This window comes from Mastomys coucha, unplaced genomic scaffold, assembly GCF_008632895.1.
Source record: "Mastomys coucha isolate ucsf_1 unplaced genomic scaffold, UCSF_Mcou_1 pScaffold21, whole genome shotgun sequence".
NCBI classification, from domain to species: domain Eukaryota; kingdom Metazoa; phylum Chordata; class Mammalia; order Rodentia; family Muridae; genus Mastomys; species Mastomys coucha.
The window spans coordinates 149,078,870-149,103,406 of NW_022196904.1; the positions used below are offsets into that span (position 1 = coordinate 149,078,870).

At 40.7% G+C, this 24,537-nt stretch overlaps 1 protein-coding gene across 2 annotated transcripts in view; it reads right to left on the reverse strand.

Annotated features, from left to right (window-relative positions):
- The window catches only part of Pcsk5 (proprotein convertase subtilisin/kexin type 5), a 416,074-nt gene that overhangs the window by 349,006 nt on the left and 42,531 nt on the right, over positions 1–24,537 (reverse strand). For both annotated transcript variants that reach the window (XM_031389877.1, XM_031389876.1), the window contains exon 2: positions 21,993–22,097. In XM_031389877.1, coding sequence (XP_031245737.1) covers positions 21,993–22,097 — 105 coding nt within the window. The remainder of the gene's footprint in view (positions 1–21,992; positions 22,098–24,537) is intronic.

The following is a 24,537-nucleotide window of genomic DNA, read 5'->3' on the forward strand; positions in this document are numbered from 1 at the left end:
GTTATTCCAAAGAAGATGCATCAAATCCTATGTGTAGCTCATGTAGCAGCCTTTTCTAATACAAACAAGATATTCTACATAATATGATGATGCCCTGAACAAGCATGATAAGGTGCAAGCTCATGAATGTGGACTAGGCAAGATTTTATAGTATGATTCTGGGGGTAGCTATGTCTTCATGCCATGTATTCACAGCTAAACTGCATAATGACGTGTGGTGAGACAGTGCCATTCTGTCACATCTGAAGCTTTTTCACCCTTCTTTCAATGGTCTTCTGCCACCTCAACTGTCTTATTCACTGACTAACTTCTGCTCAGGAACTGTTCAATAGTTTCCTCTCCTCTAAAGCACTCTGTATTCTACAATTACACTACACTTATTCGCCCTTATCCTCAGTGTCCCCTCCATGTTATGGGATCACTCCTTTCATGTATAGCAACAGCATGCCCAAAACATCAGGGTTGATGTCTATCTTCCCTGTACTACCACCCCTCTGCTAAATCCCAAAGTAAATACTGAAGGTTGCTTGGCTGAATGAATATAGCTTTTGAGTTTAAATGTTCCTTTAGTAAAAATTCACTACTGAAACCTTCGTATTACTACTCCTCACTAATGACATCCATTTGTTATAGAAGAAAACTTTTGCTCATAGAGCTGAAATCATCTCCACAAACGTTCACTGAGAGAGAGGGGGACAGTTACAAAGATAGACAGATGGACACAGAGAGGGAGGGAGTGGGGAAGAGAGGGAAAGAGACAGAGGGGGGGTGAGATTGATTCTAAATCTAAATAAAAGGCCTAGCATGTTCTAGGAAAAGCTCCACAAATGCATTATCCTGCGTGATCTTCAAAACAGTGCTACTGTATAGAAGCAAAAAGCCCAGAGAGCCACGATGCCATGAGTCTTCCCTCAGCAGATGCCTGTGTCCTGAATGCATGTTTTGACCTTTAGTGCTCATGTCCTTCCTTTGAACCAGGCTGTCTCCAAGCTTTAGTGAATAGATACTCTCTGGTACTCAGGAAAACGAATTTCTTCCATCTGTTGCTTACAGTGGGGCGGGGCGGGCGAATCACTGTTCAGTATACAGAGTAAAGTGTTCCAATAAACCCACTCTGCCCCTGAACTCTGTTCCAACTGGGTCAGGAGCTGCATGAGGTCAGGTCCCAAATACCGCAAGGAGTAGGTCAAAGGCTACGTTCATTCCAGGCCTGTTTTACAGGGCCATCTTCCTACCAGTCACCAGTTTTAAGCTAAGCGATTTTCCATCTTTGAGATCGTGAATCTCAGTATTACTAAGGCATTAGTTTTTGCCTAATCTTTACACATTTATAAAGTAGTTTTCATATCATCTGGCAGCTTGACAACATCCCAGTTAGACCGACTGGATGTTACTATTCTCAAGGAGAGACTGCACACAAAGCAAGACAGGTCTTAGATGAGAGCACTGGGGCTTGAAGTCAGAGCTCCTTAGTTTGTTTTGTAAGCCAGTGCTTTGAGGGGAGGGCAAACAGAACTGTCTATTCCTGAACACATGGTGGACCGCTAAATGGAAATGTATCTCTCAAAAACAGAAATGCCTAGAACGAGAGAGTTCTGCTGTCCACACTGTCTGAAAAACAAGGTCCTCCAGACCTGTCTCCCTGTTCCCACCCGGCAGCCACACTAGGAAAACATCCTCATTTTCCAATCTTCCCTAACAACAGATAGAGTCCAAGAGGATGCTATCAGTTGGGAAATAGATATTTATAAAAATGAAAATTAGAGAACAAGAGGTGAGAGAATTTAGAGCCCTTGGGACAGATGCTAAAGATCCGACTAAGTCAGAGAATTTCAGCTCCATCGGTGGACACCATGTCAGCTCTACACAGAGAGGCAGGAGTATACATTTCAGCAGATAGCAACTCAAATCCTAAAATTCTGTTTCTGTTAGGAAATATGTTGTTGTTGTTGTTTTCCTAGAGACAATTTCTGAATCTCTGTGAGACCTACATACAAGTCATCAAGTGCAGGAAACTGAAGCTAGAGTCACTAATTTGCTATTTATTGTAACAACACTGCCTGGTGTTTACACAGCACATTCCATTCTGTGATCTCCAAGAATGTTATGATCCTTTCCACTAAAACAGATGGAGAAACTAAGGCACGCAAGACCACCCACACAGTCACCTCAACGGGCCAAGAGCAGAAGCCATCTTACTCATTGGCTGCCACCAATCCTTCTGTCAGCACCACATCCACATTCGTCTAACTCCCAAGGCACAGTAACAAGGCAGTGAGCTCCACACAGAGAGATGAGCATTATCAATACCCTCAGTACCAAGGCTGGAACTTGCAGACTGTTGGGTTGGTCCATGGCTGAGGCCAGAGCTCGGGAAGGTACCCTGAGAATTTCCTCACCTCAAGCCTAAAGTTTCATCCTTGATATTTACCCCTTAAGTTTTGATTCCTCCAAATTATAAATAGTTGGAATATGATACCTTCCACTGGTATCAGTCTGTCATAACTTGTGAGTCAAACTTTTAAGCATCAGCATGAAAGTGCTGAGGAAGAAAATGGGAGGGAAATGAGAACAAAGAGTACAGACATAGAAAAGATTTTGAAAGAGCATCAGAAAAAAAAAAACTGGATTTATTTTGGAGCCCCAGAAATGTTTACCTTCCTTTTTAATTGATTTTCAGTAACTTGGACACAACATTTCAATTTCTACAAAGTACCTATCTTAAATCTTACAATAATTCTTTTATAAAGCTCTCAGCTTTTTTAGAGGGTGAGCTTAAGGCATTCTGTGTGATCCTTGAATCTTGAAATATTTCCAAGAAATGCTTGAATGACAGGTGATGAGACATTTGAAATCAGCCCAGAGGTTGCCATGGGGGATTATCTAGGAGGTGACAAAGGGCTTGGGCTGAGCTTTGGAATATAACCAATCAGGACTGCCTCCCTCGCCACATGGTTTACCTGCCCTATGGCCTGAGTGGATTGCCTAACCTTCCAGCACTTCCATGGTTTATCTATAAAATGAGGGTAATAACACTTACCTACTCCATGGGTTTATCAGGAGGATTAAGTCAGATAATATCCTGAAGGTTAAGTAAAGGCTGAGGCAGTGTACGTGCTCACACTGAGAATTACAAAGGACACCACAGTGCCAAAACCCAAATGTCTATTAACCAGGAAAGAGTAAACGGCCACTCAGACATGCTCACTCATCACTGCTAACAAAGGGGGCTGTTTTAAATATAGAGTACACATGCAGGCAATTGTGAGTAAGAAAAACTAAAGAGTTGTAAGAAACATAATGCAGTGGTCATGAAAGAACATCCTGAAAGATTTAGTTAATTATGCACTCTGACTTACCCAAGCTACCTTTCTTCTTAGGCCCTTTGTTTACCCATCCACATAATGGGAAGAGTAATGACAGAAGAACCTACTTCTTACAGAAGGCAAGAGTTTTAAATTCCTTGAATGTCAGTTCTGCAATCTCACTGAGGGCATAGTAACTTGGATTTTGTGTGTGTGTGTGTGTGTGTGTGTGTGTGTGTGTGTATGTGTGTGTGTGTGTGCATGTGTGTGTGTGTGGTCTTAAATAAAGAGATGGTTTGTGACCCACTAAAGCTCAGTTGGGCATGATAATAACATTCCTTGGCATTTCCTTAAGTTCAAACTAATATAACTAATTTATAGCAAATATCTCTCCTTAGGGAGCAAGACTGAGAGAAAAGGCCCAAATACACTGTATTCTTATGTAAAAAGCCCTATATCAGGGCCCAACCAACAGAAAGCTTTAAGAAGTACTTAGCATTTTCCTCTCTTTTCAGAGATGGTGCTAGTACCCACTTCTGGTCAGCTATCACATAATTGAATTAAACTATAATATAAACTAAAGTTTACATATTTTAAGCTCTTTAAGACAATGTAGGCTTTTAAAAGCAGCTTAAGGTAAAGAGAAGGCTGATGACCATTTGTTTCTTCCCTACACCAGTAACTTTTTTATTCTGCTTTTGCTTTCTTTCCACTGTTTTCTTGAGGTTCCCTGTACAAAGGACCTTGCAAGGTCCTGTTTGGTCCAAGCCGCAGCCAGTTATTTTGCCATCACCAAACAGGTTCTGAATCCAAGTACAAAGTTGGTTACTTGTAGATGAATCTGGTACATTCTTTTTGCCTATTTTTGTTTGTCACAGTTTTGTCTTTTGGCATTGCTGTCTCCTGTGTAAAGGCCAATTGCCTGTTGGCCATACACTTCTTGGTTTGTGAGTTTGAGTGAGTGTGCATGTTTTGGGGAGTAACTGTATCAATCATGATGACAGCAATCTTCAAGCATATAGGGAGGAACAAAAGACCACTGTCCATGGGCCTGTTTGTCATTTTGCTTTACTGCCACCTTTTATTTTTTGTCAGAAAGAAGAAAAACAAATACAAGAGGTAGCCCACTACAGGGCAAGCACCAAGTGGCTCTCTAAGTCATAAACTTGGCTGACGTCGCTTCTTCTAAAGGACTTTTCAAAAACCTTGTTAGTGTTCTAGGTTACACAATGTTTATAAAAGACAGTCCATGCCTAGTCTATAGCAGATGATTGATAACTACTAGTTCTTCCTTCAAATTATATACTGACAAATTATATATCTATTAACCATAATGTCTCTCATTAAGATGCAGTCAATGTTTACTGAAGGCCTGAAACAGTTCCAGATCTTTTTTTGAAGACTTCAAACAGAAACAAATGTTTCACGATTCAGAAAGAATGTCCATACAGTGTTTCAAAAGAGATGTTTGGGGAACCACTGTGAAAGGACTTCTGTGTGCTGTCTCATGGTGTTTCTTTTTCCATAGCAAGTGCTGAAAAGACCTTGTCTCCACAGAGAGTGCTCTAGAGCTAAAGAGGACAGATCTTCAGGCCATGGCCCCTGAATACTACCTATGTTGTTTGGTGGAGGTTCCCGTGAAACACACTCATATTTCCTTTCTTTGTGTGAGATCTAAAGTTCCTTGATCCACGCAGCCAGACTTGTATTTCTCTCCACTAAGAATGGCATTCTGGAGAGCCATGCATTTTAAGTCTAATAAATTGTCATTTTAACAGTTGCAATTATGTGCAAATTTGATCTTGAAAGAAGCCACAGCACTGTAACTCAATAACTGTGTACCAAGCTATCACCATAACAAGGATAAAGTACCTCTGTGTCTTCCTTGGCTCTTCATCAGTTTCCACAGTGCAGGGAGTACAGGAGAGGGAGATCCAAGGATGCACTTCCTCTCCCTCCCATGATGCTCATTAGCCAACTTTGGGTGCTTGTAAATTCATAAGCAGCACAGAAGCTTACAAACACATAGGCAGATTATTGATGCTCCTGAAGTGTTAAAGTGACTGATGAACCTAACATGAACATCAGTGAACATCAGCATACCTATAAAGAAAAATGCTTCCCTGGTGCTGCTCTAAGAAAATGAGCACAGGGTCTACAAAGGGGAAGAATTAGGCATTTCTACCAGGAAATGCCTGGCATAGTTCCATACGTGGCTATCAATATTTCTAGGAATTGGTTAATAGGATGAATAGCACCATTTGTTAACATATTCAGATGGCCTTAGGACCTGTTTATCCTATATGATGTTTATCACTACAATTCCTTGCTATTCAAATGCTAAATGCAAGGTTTCTTAATCACTAGCCCAAAGCTGCAATTGCTGCTTTCAAAAAATAAAGAAGACTGGGAAGCTTTGGAGATTCACTGAGACCACACAATAAAACTGTAGCTCTATTCTTCACTCAGCTTGTGACCAAACCACATTCCCATATTTCTTTTACCAAAGTCTGATTATTTTATATTACAAATTCAAAAGTGTGGGACTTGATAAATGCATAACACCTTTCTGTTGGATAACAGAGTAAAAGAATGTAACAGAGAGACTACTATCTTCAACCCTATATAAATGCATATAAAGGCAAGTACCTTCACATATACAAAGAGACATACATGTACACCCAGAGGCATGCTTACAAGAATAAAGAAAAATACCACGCTGTCTGCTTCCTTAGAAATGTAAGAAGAAGAGACAACTCTTTGACCAGGAAATAACTGGCAAGTGCCTTTTCCACTTGACAATGGCTCTCCAGACAAAGCAAAGTCACAATCTGATGATGAAAGTCACCCCTCTTCTGCCTTCAGCTGAAGCCTGCATCAACCAGACAGATGGCTAAGCAACTTGATCTGGTGTAACCACCAACATAGAGCAGCACCGTGAAATATTTATTGGTGGTTGCTACTATCTCTTAGATTCTTCCTTTCCCAATACTCTTTTTGCCAATCTCATTTTTCCTTTTCTTTCCTACCATCAAATCTTAGTACTCAACAGACAAAGACAGATCATACCTGCATTCTTCTAAGATGAAACTTGAAATTTAAAACATTTGTCTTAACCCAGGAAAGAAAACTGTGGACTTTCCAGACCAGGAAGATAGCTTAGTGGCTAAAAGCATTTGCTATCAAGCCTGGAGACCTGAGTTTAGTTCCCAGGAAGAACATGATGGAAAGAAGAAATCAACTCCCATAGGTTGTCCTTTGACCTCTATACACCCACAATAAAACACACACAAATAATTAAATGTATAAAAATAAAAGAAAAATGTAGGCTCTGAGCCCAGTTTAAAAAAAAAAAAAACAAGAAAGGTATTTTAGATGATGAAATAATAGCAGTTAATGATATTTTTCAGGTTCCCAAGTCAAAATAAAAACTGCAATGTAATACATATTATCAACGTGTTTATAAGCTGTAGATTTAATGGGGAGAGAGACAGTAGCCCAGCTTTATCAAATCATGTAATTCATTCACCTAATGATCACTTGCATATGGCAATAGATTTGAGAATTTACAAACAGCAAAAGGTATATGGTGCAAATCCATGTAAAGGCAGCTTTAGGAACAAATGCTGTTCAGGTTATATGTGCTACATTTATGATCTCCAAAACACACCCTGCAGCTTGTGAATGGGCTGTCAAGCTATGGCACATCTACAAGCCACTGCTACTCAGCAGAGCGAGAAAAAGGGGGTCAGCCTTTAGATAAACAGCTTCCTGGGTGAAATCTCAAAGATGCCCTATCAAATGCAAGCGCTCAGACTGTCAAGACTCCAGACTGTTAAGGTTCCCTTCATCTGCCCTCCAGAAAACGGACAACTACGGAACACAAACTCGAGTTACCTAGTGGTATGGGTAGGGAAAGTTGAATTCTAAGGGAACGGAGCATCATTTTGCCTTCACTGTGGTGGCCAACACAAACTGAAAGCAGTCCACAACTTACAATATAATTGTATCAAAGTAAATTTTACTGTAGGCAGATGGCAAATTAACCAAACTCAATTGTTTGTTTGTTTTCAAGACAGGGTTTCTCTGTATGGCCCTGGAGTTCCAGGCTGGCCTCAAACTCAGAAATCTGCCTGCCTCTGCCTCCCAAGTGTTGGGATTAAAGCATGCGCCACCACTGCCAACCTCCAAACTTTTTCTTTTTTCATTAGCCATTCTCACATCTACTACCACATAGTGGACAAAATTTTCAGACAGACACTGTCTTTGTAGGAAAACAGTTAAGTAGGAAGGGACTTAAAGGAACACTTAATATTGGTATTTGTCAGAAACCTAAGTTTGTCCAGACTCTAAGAGTGACTATGCACTTGAGTGTGAATCTTCCACAATGTAAATTTTGCATTAGAAAGAAAATGTTAAAGCCAAATTTAAGGTGTAGGTGACAATCTTTCATGCTAGAGAAATCAATAGGTATGCTGAACTTATTTGAAGTGGATTAAGAATTTGGATGAATTAATGGACAGATTAAAGTAAATAAGGTACCTAGCCATGTGGTAAAGACCATGTGTGAGATGCTAGTCATGCATCGAGGTATATGGTGCTGTTCCTTTCAAACTCTTTCAAAACTTTGCTGTATGTTTGAAAACTAATAAAATATTAGGGAGAAACTGGGTTTTCGTTTTGTCTGTAGTGACTCACTCTATATAGCCAAGGCACCCCTGGGACTTAATTTGTAGTGCAGGTTGGCCTCAACCTCCTCAACCTCCCGGAAATCCTCTTCTTGTTTCAGCCTCCCCAGTGCCGCAACCATAGGCCTGAGCTGCCACATCCGATGTCAAATTGATTCTAAAGAATTAAAATGTACATAGTACGAGGACATAAAAAAATGGCATTGTCTATTAAAGTTTTAGAATATTTGTACGACTGTCATTTCCTATTCCTAATATATTACTGAGATTAAAGACTTAGAAATTATGTATAATTTCAGAATTCTGTCCACCTCATCATAGAGCGTGCCCAACTATGGACTGCATTCAGACATGCACTTCAGCTCTACTTACCCACTGGTTATAAGAGAAAATTAAGTTTAGATGCCCATGGTTCTGGTCCACTGAGTTAAGTCATCATCCAGGTACTGAAACTGGCTACTAAGGAAAGGGTATTGCTAAATTCAATTTCCAATTATGTTTTCCAATGTTTCCCAAAGTCTAAGCAGTACAGACAGAAAAGTGAGAGCAGCTACTCTATGGACCCATGACCCATCTTCTTATTCCCACTCAAGGGCTCATAGGTGTCTTTGCCCTCTCAGTGTAACTGAGCAATCTCAGGCTTGAAGCCAGGCCGGCGTCCTGACAGATCCTACTAGTTATTGCTAACTGTCTTCTATGACTCAGGTCTATGGAGCTGGAACTTCCTCCTCTAAAGGGATTGTGTGACCACAGGGCTACTTTTGTGTTTTCCAAAAATCCTTCCAAATTCTACAAGGCCTAAAATGGTTGCTTCCTCTCCAAGCATACAATCTAAATGGTGACAACTGATGAGAAGGCTGAAAAATAAATTCATTGCACATGATGACCTTGGTGTGGAGACTTCCAGGTTAACTACAGCAAGCTTCCAAACATCAACATGCACATCACACACACACACACACACACACACATACACACACATACACACACACACATCACATACATGGTAATATAAAGGTCAAGTGTACAGAAGAACAGTCTATGAAAAAGCTTTCATAAAGTACGAACTAGATTTTTCTTTCTACTAAACAGAACTGAAAGAGTCACTGTCAGAAGGGTCTTGATTGCTGTATTATGGGTACTATTAGAAGCAGAAAGCCAATCTAAAGGCCCCATCATAGAATACATGGGAAAATAATTATGGTTATTCCATCATATTCCTTTATAGTAATGATGTTTTTAAGGCACATTTCGTGAGAGAGGAATAAGAGAAATCTACCAGCGACATACTGTTGTCATGGATACTGAGATTTGGAGAGTCCTTATTGTCAGCTGTGTTTCTCAGTATTTGGTCTATTTTTCCTACCTTTAATCTTAAAATGATTTAAGTGTAAATTGATGTTGCTGTATTTACCAAATAATAATGCAGGCTGCTGAGTTAAAGTTGAATTTAAGATAAATGACAAATACTTCTGCAAAAGTATAACCTGTATTATATTTGAGATAGACCCAACTAAAAATTTTATTTATTTTCTTTGGAAGATGTAAACTTGGAGTTATTTGTCATGAAAGCTTTTTAAAAGTGCATTAATTGGTGCTTTCAAATGATAGCTTCCCAGTGGGACGGGGTTGTGTGCTGGTACCGAAGCTGATGTTGAGGGCTAGTTTCTGAATTCCTGCAGCTGAGATCAGCAAAGACAAGAGATGAAGTCCTAGCTTCAGGAAGGGTACATCCCAGTGCCTTGTACATCAAAAGCTTTCCAAAATGGCAGATTTGGCTTCAGAGCTCATGGATGAAGGCTATTGCTTAGCTTTGACAGTGGACTAACAAGAGAATCAACATAGCCACTTAGAGTTTTTATCTACCATATCTACCTTTGTTTCTATTTGATTTTTGTTGGCGTCTTTTAATTCTTCTACTAACTCCACCACTCCCTTCTAATATATTTCTAACTTATTAGAATGGGCAGATGTCTTACAAATCTATTCAGTTGTTGATGACTTTTAGAAAATATTCAATCGTTCCAAAACACACAAAGTGCTTCTGTGTTCAAGGTCTCCTAGGAACAAAAGAACAGGCCCAGAACAGCCAACCATTTGCCCTTTGCTTTCTCCTGGGCCATTTTGGAGAGTTTATGATGTACAAGGCACCGGACTATACCCTGGTCAAATGCAGGGCTTCACCTCGTCTCTGCCACACGGAGCTCATCTTGGATACTGGAAGTCTAGGCAGGAAGCCAGAAATAAGTTATCAGCTGGAGTGCCTATACCAAGTAATGATTAGTGTGGTATTTTACTACTCTGAACTCCTAAGTAACTCAAGGGGCATCAGCCACAACAGTAACTATTGTTTCATTAGCATATTCTCATAGCATTGCCCTGACAAGCTACAGGACTCATTCCTTTCTAAATAGGTGCACAGCTATATAGGTAAAGTTTGCTCCTAGAGTCCCTAGCCATCTGCAAAACCAAAGAGGCTAATCTCCAGTCTAAATGTAAAACCAGCTCTCCTAAGACAAGCATGTCTACCAATGGAGGATATGATAAAAAATATTCTAAACATAGAGAGAAAGTAGATGGAGGAGGTTCCTAAATGAGGGAGCACATGGGATATGAAAATGCATTCCCAATGACACCATGGACTGATGGAAAAATCATAAGTGACACGGATTCGAGATGGTAATTAATGGTTCGGAGTGAACATTAGGAAATAGCTCATCTGCTCCTTGATTTCACAAGTGAAGTAGGAGCAATGAGAAGTGACATATTAATAGCAATTCTAAGCAGGTAGTAAGGTAGAGAGCAGAATACAGATATCCAGAATCTAGACAAGCTTCTGCCCATTTCTACCAGTGTTTCTCCAATGGCTGTGCATATGTCCACACTTAAAAGAAAATAGCACCCTGTAAGCCACGGAAAGGTGATGCAAGAGAAAATTACATCTCCCAGCTTTCCTACTGTTTCTGTTGTTTATCTTCCTTCGTAAACAACACAATGGCACTCTTTTATCTACCAGTTCTACTAAAGGTTTCTGCGTGGCACACAGTGCTCAGGTCACAGGAATAACTTCATAAATAAGATATAAGGCAGGACTCAAACAACAAAGAAAATAAACAATGCAGTTTTATATCTCGGTAGATATACAAAAGACATAAACATGCTGAAGCCAGACAGTGAGTTTGAGGATCTACTTTAACAGTGTTTATAAGGAAAGCCATCCAAAGGAGGTAACATATACTTTAAACCTGAAGAATGAGAACCTGGGTATGGAGACAAATGCCTGGAATCCCAGCACTTGGGAGGTACAGATAGAAAGATCAGGAGTTCAAGATCATTCCCCTTTACATAAAAAATTCAAGGAGGCCAGCCTAGACCACAAAAGACACATTGAATTCATTCTATATGTGATGACATAGCCTTTAATCCCAGTACTTTATAGGTAGAGGAATATGTATCACTAAGAATTCAAGGTCAGCTTGGTCTACATAGTAAACTCCAGGCTCATCAAAGCTGCATAGTGAGACACTGTCTCAATAAGCCAAATAAAACAAAACTGGGGGTGGAAAAGATAGGGTCATACACTATGCAGAAGACATACATTAGGCATGGAGAGCAAGGGAAAGGATTTTATGACATAAAGTAACATAGAAAGATGAGGCTCAATGTGATGAGCACAAAGATAGTTGCAAAGATTAGGAAAAAAACAGGTCACAGCAGCCTTTAAAGATCATTTTTTAAAGCTAGATTTTATTTGAAGGTCAATGGGAAGTCATTGGAAAGATTAATCACAGTTTTATCTTTGGAAGTTGATTCCCTGAAAATGACTATGCACAATCAAAATCAGAAGCAGAGATAATGGTGGTGGTAGAACTGGCCAAGGATGCTGTGGGATGAAACAGGCTGGTGTCAGTGCAGGGGAGGAAGGTACAGAGAGGCCCAGCTCCAAGATAAACTGTCCTGGCACAGCAATGTACATCACTGAACGATTCAAAGCAGGAGTATAGAGAAAAGACTCACGAATGATTGCTCTATTGTCTTTAGTAACTACATTCATCATGGTACTATTTTATGAGGGTAAAATAGGGTTGGGGGCCATGGTGAAAGATAAACATATAGAGTGCTGTACAGACATTTAGGTATTGGTAGTTACTAATCATTTAAATAAAGATGTTGAGTAAAGATATCATTTAAAGTTAATTAATCTCAGCATAAAGATGAGAATGACAGTGCTGACTGGACCCTGGCCTCTCCAGTGTTTACATGAAAGCAAGGTAGCAAATTATGACCAAGACCCAACAACAGGTCTAACTAATGATGGGACAAGATGCCAAGTGAAACGTAGAGATGTTTTAAAGGAAAGATCTTATGCAGTATGAGGAGATGAGAGTTATCTTATTTACTTTCCCAGTTCTATTCCATACGTAGATACAATCACACACAGACAAGTCATTTCTGGGTCTATGAGAATATGCCTTATACACTCTTTGCATATTAATTGTAAACTTTGGAAATGCTTCTAGAGATCTTTCACTATACATATGGACAGATGTATTCTCATTTACTACTAGGCTGTAAGGATTTAACCTACATTTTAATCTTTTCTTACATGTAGAACTCATGCTGTCATAGATTTAAATATGTGCCTGAGCAATGCTGACACTTCAAATGGGAGAATTTGATAGAAACCAAGAGCTCACCGTACAAAGGCAGAAGAACAAAAATTCAAAGGCTCTTTCTGCCATGTTATATTCTCTCTTTTTTTTACTGTAGGAATTGGTTGACCTTTGAGAAGTCTGTGCACAAAAAACAAAACTCAGAAGCACTTACTACACTGTAGTAAATCACCATCTGAGTGCTCTCCCTCCATGGCCAGACAACTGAAGTGACTCTGGGTTGTAGTGGGTGTGGGGCATATCTGTGCTATATCCATGCCTTCTCTATTTGCTCATTTCTGCTTTTCTAACTTTTCTAAGATATCAACGAACAGGTAGACCCGAAATCCTCCTTTTCACTCCTATCTAAAAATACTGAGGTTAATTATTCTACCTTTTCTAAATCAAATGCCTATGTTTCTTGACCTTTTATGATTGCTTTGGGTTTTTAAAGATGGTTTGGGTGGTTTCTAAAGACGGTAAGCCAGTTAGACCTACCTATGAGATCTTCCCTTAAACACATAATGTTTTAACATCTTAGAAATAGTTTATCAGCTATGAAAAAAGAACAGATTTTACAGTAACTTTCTTTCCCTTTAGTTGTAGTGACCGTGCAACCTGTCCTCCCTGAATCTCTACCTTGTTCTTTATGCTATCACTCAATTTCCTTTTCCTTTCTGTTTTTGAATTATCAGATTCACTCCATGTCTGTTAACCCTTCCCCCAGGGAAAAGAGATTTTAGTGCAGAGCTAGCAGAAGGTTGGAAGAAGCAGAGAGTCCTTATCTCTTTTGCCTGCTGTCTACACACACCCAGAAGGAACAAACCACAATGCTAGACTGCCTGTTTAGCCTGTGCGTATCCCCAGGTTTGATATCCAGAACTATAAGTGATTTCAATTTAAGAAACTAAGATAATGAGGGAAAGTGTGTTTTGAGTTCCACTATGGAGCAGAGTCAGCACAAAGGAAACCACAAAAATGCCAAGAAGTATCCTTCAAGATTTCTTCCCTGCATCCTAACAGCCAACCAGCAGGCTCACAAGTCAAGACAACTGTCCAATCTGCTTTCTTTGGCTCAAAGAACTGGTTAATACTTTTGAATGTCTTGCCCATATTTAATGCTGCTACATGTTATTAAAGGTGCTGGAGGACTGGCAGCAATCGAGAGGGTACCCAGGTGCAGTTGTGCATTCCTCCCTCCCCAAAGCAAGGGTGGCGGGTGGTGCTGAGAACACTATGCCCAGAGATTTCCTTCCTGGCCTTCTTATGCCTTGTTACCTGCACCAACATTGAAAGCATCAAATTTATGACCTTTCAAACAAAACTCCTATTGTCAAGCACTCTGTTACAAACACTTGGCAGCCTCCCCAAAATGGCTGAGAGATCATTTTTAATTCATTCCTGTCTTCAGAGATACTGGCTGGGAGCTCAACTTCCCCATCAAATATCCACAAAATGTACAATTTGACCCTCTGGGTTCTGACTGGCCAGACATCTGGGAAGCCTGGAAGCAAGACAGAAGTGAGGAGAAAGGCAGAAAAGGGGAGAGCAAGACAGAAAGGGGGCAATACAGAAAGGGAGGCAAGACAGAAAGGGAGGAGGGAGCAAGACAGAAAGGGGACAAGACAGAAAGTGGGCAGGGCATAAAGGGGACAAGAAAGGAAGGGGGAAAGAAAGGAAGGGGGCAAGAAAGGAAGGGGGAGGGAGCAAGACAGAAAGGAGAGAACACAGATAGGGGGCAAGACAGAAAGGAAGGCAAGACAGAAATGGGGCAAAACAGAAAGGGGCAAGAAAGGAAGAGGGCAAGAAAGAAAGGGGGAGAGAGCAAGACAGAAAGGAGGAAACAGAAAGGGAGAGGGGAAGGCACAGTAAACTCTGTATCCACAACATTCCTCACTCCTCACTTCCTTCTCTCTTCTATTCTTGCTATGAATGCATCAGGCATTGCAAACCTATGGCTGACATGCTTTTCCCAGGAGAATGCTCAGAAAGGCTTTCAAAAGCTAAAGACCCAGCTTAGCTAGCATGGTTGTATTTCATAGCCGTTAAAACTGAGGCCCAAAGCCTCAAACAAGGAAGGTCCCCTCAAATCCTCTCTGCTTTCCCATATATCCTCTCTACTTAGCATCAGGTCCAAGCCCACTGTGCTTCTCCAAGCATTCTTAGTGTCCAGTAATACTTTCCTTCACTGGTACAGAGTAATGACACAGTTAAATAACCAAAGCCTCAGGGCTGTCCCAGGACAGCACAGTTACTCTAGGCTTGGAGAAATACATGGCCAAAGCCACTGTTCAGCACATCCCAGATCACTGGACAGCTGAGTGAGGACAAATCTCGGAGATGTCCTAAGACTTATAAAATCTGTCTACAGAACAAAGTCAAACTATTACGCCATTATCATATTTAAAATGGAAAACTGAAACACTGACCACTCCCATGCATACACACACACACACACACACACACACACACACACACACACTCGCAGACAAACACATACACACACAAAGGCACATACACACCAACTAATGAGAGCCTGCTGGGAAATGGAAACACCAGATTGGCTGGTAGAGGAAGCCTTTGAACTCTACTCATTGAAGACTAATGTTTAAGATAGACGAACTCAGATGGAAAATTCATTTCTGACAACAACAACAACAACAACAACAACAACAACAACAATCATTGCTGACCTTGGGTGCCTGGTTGTACTTACTTCTTCCTAAAGGTTTCTTTATCTACAAAGTCACCTTGTAGTTTGTGTGTTAACAGCTTATTTGCATGCACTTGATGTAGTAGGGGATTCTTCCTAGGTTGAGAATAGAGCTAACTGATGTGCTGGTATCCTGCACGAGTCACTTAAAGATCAGTTGACAAGGAAAGAATATTCTGGAATTACAAAATGAATTTATGATGAAATGGAAGTTGGCAGATATAAAGTTAATCTGTGCAACTTTTCATAATATGTAGAGATGTGCAGGTGTCAATTTTGAGGCAAACACACATCCATACACACACACATACACACACACACACACACACACACACACACACACACTGGGAGAGAGAGACAGAAACAGAGAGACAGACAGAAGGAGAGAGAGAAAGAGAGAGATTAAAAATCAAGTAGAGGGGAGCACACATCTAAAAGTCAAATCAGCAGAAATGGCAGCAAGATGGAACACAAAGGAACTGGATTTTTTTTTTCATTTTTTCCAACAGTTTATCTCTCATTACTTTCTGCTTCCCTCCTTCCCTCTGCTGATAGACAACTCCTGAGTGCTTAGTTATTATCAGGGGAAATGGCTTATGTACAAATGTAGCAAACAGGGCAGTATGCCGACGACTTGAAGCCTTGACCTTAATCCTGAGCCACCCTGACCTGGAGAGAGTTGCTTCTCCAAGAGAATAAGCCAAGTGTTCCCATATTCGCACAGCTGTTGCACCATCGCTGAAGTATCACTCTGTGATTCAAGAAGGCAAAAGGAGATGCAGCGCTTAGAAACTAAGACAAGCTGATTAAAATTCACAAGTTAAATCTCTTCAAATACAGAAAGATTTTGCCGTATTTCAAATGAACTTCATTATCACACTCAGATCTGGAAACACTCTCTTCAGCAGAGCCACGGGGGCTAAGCCAGTGTTGCACAGGAAAGAGATGGGGCCAAATGGAAGGAGCCTGGAATGTCATGATGTCATTTGAGCAGTTCACCATTGGGTGAGCACCACGCATGAGATAGGGGAGGCCCTGCTGCATGAGTCAGGAAGAAAGAGCTCCTTTTAATCCTAGTCTGTAGTATAGGCTGAGCCTGCCCTAGATTCATATAATCAATCAATAAGAGATCAAAATATGAAAAAAGAACTAGAAAAGACAAAATATACATAGGCCAGAACCTTCCAGATAAAATCTAATATGAAGAAAAAAAAGCTGTTCTCATGAGATACGTATACACACACATATATAGAACATGTCTACCTCACTTCAATGGCTGTTTATACTTGGATATTTTTTCCCTTAATATGCCCTGTTTCTGTAATTGAAGACTTTTGATTTAAGTTTTCTGCTTCTTGGAAAAGATGAAAAATAAAAAGAAAGAAGCCTTCCCTGCGCACCTGTTCTGCCTGGATAACAGGACACATGAGAAGCTTTACACAATGTCCTACATATGGTGCCTCCTGAACTCTATTACTCTCTATCTTGTGTTCTGAGATAGTTGCTAGTTGAACCTAGAGCTCACGGCTTTGATTAAACTTACTGGCCAGAGTGCCCCTAGGTGCAGCTCTCTCTCCCCATCCCAGCTCTGGGGTCACAGGCATGTGTCACTATGTGTGGCTTTTATATAGGTACAAAGCATCTGAATGATGGTGTTCATAACTTCGGCTGTGGCTGGCAAAGATTTATACACAGATTAATTAATAAACTCTCAGAGGTGCTAGAGAAGTAGCTGCACATCCAAGTGTCTGCACAGCTCTTACATGGGACCCAATTTGGCTCATGCAGGGTAGATCACAACCACCTGCAACCCCAGCTTCAGGGTATCTGACATCCTCTTCTGCACTCGTTGGACACCTGCACAGACCCACCCATTAACACATACACACATATACACATCATTTAAAAATTAAGTACTTAAGAAGAAAGAAGCTCTGCAAATGAAAGAAGACTATTGTTTCAAAAGAGCTTGCTTCTCTGGAGAATGATTGGTCACATAAAACAACAACAACAACAACAAACAAACAAACAACAAACAAGCCAAGATGACAGCTTGCAGGCAGGACTCTGTAGGTAAAGTCATAAGGATATGGTCTGAAAGTCTAGGCGAAAAAGCAAGCTCTGGGTTCAATGAGATACTATCTCAAAAGCTAAGATAAAAAGTAAAAGAGAGATCTAATGTAAAAAGTAAGAAGAAGATACCATCATAGATTGACCTTTGGCTTCTACATGCACAAGCAGAGCTAAGTATGCTTTCACATGTGTGCATAACACACAGAGAGAAAGACAGACGGGGGGGGGGGAAACGGGATGGGGAGAGGGAGAAGGAGAGGGACAGGGAGGGAAAGGGGGGGAAGGAGATGCAGAGGGAAAGGCAGGGTGGGAGGGGAAGGAAAACTTATTGTCCCACTGCTTTAAAATGTGCCAACACTTCCTGCCAGCCTATGTTGTTATTATACCAGTGCTGTCATCTCAGCAGTCTGTGAACCCCTGTCATTTAAGATGATAATCACAATGCCATGTAAATGTGTAGGAGTCAAAGCTACTCTTGCTCTCAAGGTTCATGTGCCCCAGCTGACCGCACAACTTTCTTAGAATCAAGAGGGTTATTCTCACAGCGTTGCTGCCTTGGCCTTTCCTTCTTTGGAACCCTCAAAGTAAACTCAGAAGAAACCATGCAATTTAGCAGATCAAACAAAGCTGAGAGTGTTTGGTGTGTGTACCCCTTCAATCAACCTGCCATTTTCCCTTTCTGGAGAAGGCAGTAGTTAAAAGTAACATGAAGTTAACATCCCTGATGTCCTCCATAAAGCCACTTCCCATAGTCCAGTGTCATAGATGTGTCCCTGTTCTGGCCCACCAAGCACTCCACCATACTTTAAGGAGTGACTGGCATGCCAGAACAATCATCCCATCCTCTCATGAAGTTAACTCAGACTGAAGCATAGAAAGCAAGCACATGGAAATTTACATAGTGCTATGGCTTTGGTGTGGCATAATCCAAAAGGTTTTGGACCTGAAAGCCTGGTCACTAATAGGACGGTTAAGTGGTAAGGGCTCTGTGGGAGGTCAGTAAGTACCATGAGAGCATTATTTTAAAAGCCTGTCCTACTCACTGGCTTCCTGTCTTGCCATATAAGATCTCTCGCACATATTCTCCCCATCATGCCATCAATAAGGTAACACAATCATGAGGAACCGTTACCAGAGATGATACTATGCTACTTGTTTAGCCTTCAAAACCAAGTGCTAAGTAAATGTCTTTCCACTTTATCTGGCCTCAAGTATTTTGTTATAGCAAAGGAAAATAGACTAAATATATATTATCTTTAAATGTCTCCCTACAAAACATGTATTAAGTACTTAGAGATTAAGAAAGAAAAGACAGCTTCACTTACTTACTTACTTACTTACTTTAAGGTAAAATCATACTATGTATGCAAGTCTGCCCTCAAAATCATACTCCTCCTGCCTCAGTCTCCTGAATGCTGAAATTATCAGCATGTCCACACTCAGTAAAATATAGCAGTTTTAAAGTAGAAAGCCCATCGTAACTATAAGCTTAAAGTCGGTATCTACAACAGAATAAACTACTATTCTGTGGTGTCTTCCTCTACAGATGCAGACAAAGGTACACCTGCCCCTGTGCTGTGTGCCCAAATGTGAATCCACTCAGAGAGTAACACACAACTTGAAATGTATTGTGTTAAATTATTGGGTTATACACTTCCAAAGAAGAGAAAGCCGAAGACTATAAAGGAGTGACGAAGACTTGGGAGCCATTTCCCTCCAATGTGATCCTGGACCACAGAAGAAAGCACTGAGAATGTATAGCCTGTATATTAGGTAACAACACTGAGTCAATGTTGACATCTAGACTTCCATTATTGTCCTTGTGATGACAGTGTAGAATGCCCTTGTCTTTACTGAATGCATACTGGGGTTGTTTCCTAATATAGTACGGTTGGCTATTTGTTTGTTTAGTACTGTTGGGAACCAAACATGGGATCTCATGCTTGATATGCAAAGAAGTCTACTCCAACTTTTATCCCTGGCTCTCAGGATTTATAGGAGTTTGAATTGAAGGAATAAATTTGTAGCTCCCTTCTGAATGTTCATGAAGTATCCATAGGAATGTGTGTGACTGTGTCTATGTGCGCACAGATTAAGATTAAAGGGGAAACTGAATAGCATGGGGAATCCAGAAAGCTATTTTTACAGCTTCATTCAAAATAAAGTGAGTTTTTTGGGTGTGTCTTCTTTAGTTTGAAAATAAGAAATGGTAATTGAGCTTGTCAAGGAAGTTGGGGAAGGAAAGCACCTTCTATCTCCTTGTCCCAAATCTGAGAAGCATCATCTTATCCTGGGGGGCCCAGAAAGTTGCTCTGGGAGAACCAAGAGGTACCAGAGCCTCACATGTGGCTGGAGACACTATGCTCAAAAAATAGCCAGTGAATCAGTGGACTACAGCAATACAAAGAAAAAGGTAGGAAACCGACTTCTGAGGTAGTCTGAGTGGCATTTATAGGCAGACCTGCAAGGTTGGTGATTAAGACATGTGTCTACTTTTGGGCATCTCTTTTATTGAGGAGGAAGACCATCACAGGAGCCAATGGGGTGGCCTACTTGGCCTTGCATCCCCAGAGTCTTTGAGAAGGGTAGGTGTTCAGGTCTGGATATCCGAGGATCCAAGTTGTCTATTGGATCATACACAAGCTATTTCATGCACAGAGATAAGAAGAAGAAGAAAAAAAAACAAGATGCCTAAGATAATTAAGGGTGGAAATTGCTCCTTAAGTAGTAAATTTTCAGGTAAACAAAGTCTCAACACATTGTATTCTTATTGAGAAGCCAACTTTTCAAATTCACATGGACTTTGCACAAGACGTTTGAAACAGAAGTCATGCTAATTGCCAAAGTTCAAGACTGTTGCTCAACAGATGAAAGAACTGTGACTGCTTTGAAAACATAGCAAATTCAAACGGTCCCAACAGATTACCTCTCTGGAAGAATTACTCTAAAGAGAAATAAATACGTACGCATCATCTGCAGGCCACTGAGTGAACAGATTAGGGATGTCTCCATGTCACACAGAAGTGGGGGAAGTTGAAAGAAATGTACTTTCCCTAAATACTGAAATACAATTTCACAGTCACGAACATTGTGCCATAATATCCCAAGGAAATATTCCAAGGCAAATTTAAACAGAGTGTGATGGCTTAATGAAAGCAGTCCTCATAGGCTCATAAATAGTGGCACTATTCAGATTGTGGCCTTGTTGGAGTAAGTTTGGCCTTGTTGAGGGACGTATATAACTGGGGTGGCCTTTGTGATTTCAAATGCTCAGGTCAGGCCCAGTGTCATTATCACTCTTCCTGCTGCCATACCAGCCTACGTGGATGTAGAACTCTGAGTTACCTCTCCAGCACTGTGTCTACCTACATGCTGCCACACTTCCTGCCATGAGGATAATGTATTAAACCTCTGAACTGTAGACCAGCCCAGTTAGGGATTTCCTTTATAAGAATTGCTATGGTCATGGTGTCATAGCAATGGAAACCCTAAATAAGACACAAACTAAACCATGGCCCATAACTGAAGGGCAGTCTCCAAAACATACATTGAATTGCACATGAATCCAGGTAAGATCCCCTTTAACAAGGAATACAGTTTTCCAAGAGCCTCTAGATGAGGCTGCTATGCTGGCTGGCAGGAAATTGTTGATTTTTTTGAGAATGAGTTCCATGGCAAACCAAAGTCACATGGAGGGGAAGAGGCAAAATAGTATAATTACTGAATTATATACCATGATAAACCCAAAGAGGATCTAAGATATGTTGACACACTGCCTCTGCTTCTTCATTACTCAACACATCTTGGAGAACTGATTTGATGGAGGTCAGCTTCTTCCTCCAATGTAATTATTAAGGGCAGCTACTAAGCTTGATGTCAGTGTCATAGTTGTCTCTTACTTTGTTCCCAATTCTTAGTTTCCCATATCTTATGCCAAAGCCATTTCATGTTATCACATGAGAGACTCAATTCTGGTCATCACTTCCTTGTACAGTCTCCCAGGAGTACACTGCTTTATATCCCACAAGGACCAGATGCAAGAACAAAATGCACGAGTCTCCAAGAGTAGGAGCTGGCTTTTGTTCTTGTGGGTGCAATCATGCTCTCTGTCCTAGACTATCAATGCTTGGTTCTAGACTATCAATGCTAAGAAAAATAGCAAGTATGAATGTGAGTCAATAGTGCCTTAAGAGTACTAGGGAGGGAAATTACCCATGGAGCTCGAAGTACCTGAAGCTGCATGCATAGAGAGAGATGGCATATTCTTCTTCCTTTAGACATGTTCAACTGATCTCTTCTCAAGCAGTAGTCGCTCTCAATTATGCAAAAGAGCTTATACCTATAACTACACCTGAGATGTTCCACACATGGGATGACTATGGCATGTCAGTAAAAATCAAGCTAGTGAGTGGTGTGGCCTGAGGGCAGATACTGAACCAAAGGATACTGTGACAGAAGTAGAAACATTAGCCCTCTGCTTGGTCACTGGCTCCTAGTGTTATTACCAATGAAAAATGCAGAAGCATTCCTTCTTGGTCCCCATCCAACTGGGTGTTCTTACCTTTGGTTCCATTGATATGAAACTGTGGGTTCCTCTGCTTGAGAGAACAGACCTTTTGATGGTCCTACTATGGTAGAAGTGATAGTAGTCCTTCAGCGCACCGATCTGTGGGACAAGGTGGGAAGAAGACCAAAGTAAATATGTTAATTTCTGAACACAGTATGCTTCCATGCTTTTTTGGTTTTTTTTTTTTGTTGTTGTTAAAATAAGAACACAAAACAAAATGGCCTATAAATTATGCAGCTGCCTGATATACTTAAATGTCACTTGAACCTTAGTGGTCACTTTTCAAAAGAAGGACATCCGATATGAAATATGAGTGTCCTTGAGGCAGTGACTGCAGAGCTAACGATTCTATTGGGGCAGTTAGCTTCTCCATATCGCCTGTTTAATGTTTAATTTATATGCAGCATTTTAAGTAATGCTATATCAATCTATATCCAAATGTGGGAAAGAAGGAAGAAGTCAAATAGCTTGCTGGTTATAAAAACACATCTCATTCTGTTTGCAGTGAGAACTGGACAATGAAGGACGCCGACAGGTTATTTATATGGTTAATTTGAAACACTTCTTAAACAGTTGGTCATTCAAAGAGATAGTATCACTACTCAGATCAAGAGACAGTAGGCACAGACCTACAGTGGAGTGGTACCTCCTAGAACAATCTTTGAGCTTAGCTTCTGGGGATAAATGGCTTTATCTACTTTACCTTATATCCTTTTCTTTTAACATGACTTGGTTTCCTCATTTTTATTCTTTCTTGGTTAAAACCAGTAGGCCTGTAAATCTGCCTTACGTACTTTGAAAACAAATTAACAAAACATTCAACAACTGTATTCTTGTAGCAGGGGATAGTAAAGTGCTTGATATACAATGTGAAGACCAAAGTCTGGATTCCCAGCAAAAAAAGTACAAGTTAGAGATGCCAGTGTGTAGAATCCCATTGCCCAAGGAGAGGAATGAGGAGACACCAGAATCTTTGAGACTTGCTGGCCAGCTAGCCAACTAGTTCAGCTGATCAGTGAGCTCCAGGTTCACTGAGAGCCTGTTTTAAAATAAAGTAGAGATGTATAGACAAGATGGCTCACCAAAGCCACTTGGTTTTGCAAGCTCAATTCCTGGGACTTGATCCCTAGAACGCATAAATGTGAAAGAAAAGAAACAAGTCTATAAAGTTATCCTCTGGTATCCCCCACCCCATTATGAAACTCATGCACCCCTCTTTATCTACCTGTCTCTATATGTTCACACACACACACACACACACACACACACACACACACACACACACACACACCACACACACACTATGGATCATCCAGTGAGAACTGAACCCAACCACAAAGGCAAGGCTTGTGACTAGTCTCTTATTTCAGCTGATACCCCCCTGAAAAGCATGTACTCTTGAGCCTGTGTTTCCTTTTCAGTAAAATTGGATTTTGAGCTAGTTAATTTCTAAGACCACTGCAATGCTCATATTCCATTCTTTAACAGTGACACTTTCCTTGCTTCAGGCAAATACAATAAATGTCTAATTCTCTAGACACTCGTTGCTCTACACTACAGGAATGACCACTGTGGTGATGTTGTCCAGCTGGTACAATGTAGACCTTGGGCTTTTCTTAAATTAAAATCTTATTGGCCCAGGTTAATTTTTTTCATTATAAAAGGGTGTTTTCTAAGGTCCATCTCCTTGTTATACTCTCACCACATATTTGTGTCATTTAGACATTGTCTCCTTGTGGGACTTTGTAATGTTGCAGTATCATTAAAACTCAAGAGCAAGCCTGAAGCCTCACATTTTTTTATTCAAATGGAAAACATCCTGATCTACAAAAATACCTCAAAAAAAATGAGTGTAAAAACCAAGGGAGTCCCAATGAGTCCTCCAGCTTAGTGCTCCTCGGATAGAGGAACAGGCAGTGAGTCCCCCGTCTTAATGCTCCTCGGATAGAGGAACAGGCAGTGAGCCCCCATCTCAGTGCTCTTCAGCAAGAGGAGCAGGCAGCGAGTTCCTCATCTTAGAGTTCCTCAGCAAGAGGAACAGGCAATGAGTCCTCCATCTCAGTGAGATGGATGCAGGGGCAGGAAGAGGTTATAGTTTGCAGTCCCACTTCTGAGCCTGTCCAGGAGGACATCCTGACAGTGTTAATACACTGAAGCTTTAGGAGTAGAATTTAAGAGTGGCTGCATAATTTTTTAAATAAAAAATTTAAAACTCTTCATTATGCATAGCTTTGTGATGTTCTCGTTGAGTAGCTACAACAGTTTGAAGCAAACTCTGGGGAGGAACCTTGAAGAACTGACCATAAGCAGGCATAGTGGAGGCATGAAGATCAGGAGTACAAGTCAGCCTGTTACAGGGTGAGCTCAAGGAGAGCCGGGCCTACATGAGATCTGGTCACAAAAATACAAAAGCAAAAGCAGAAAGACTTCACCACTGGGGAGAATGCCAATGTGTTTCCTATCACAACGTCTCGACAAAGAAACTCTTTGTTATAGAAAATGGCTGGATTTGACCCAATTATTAAGCTCAAACTCTATA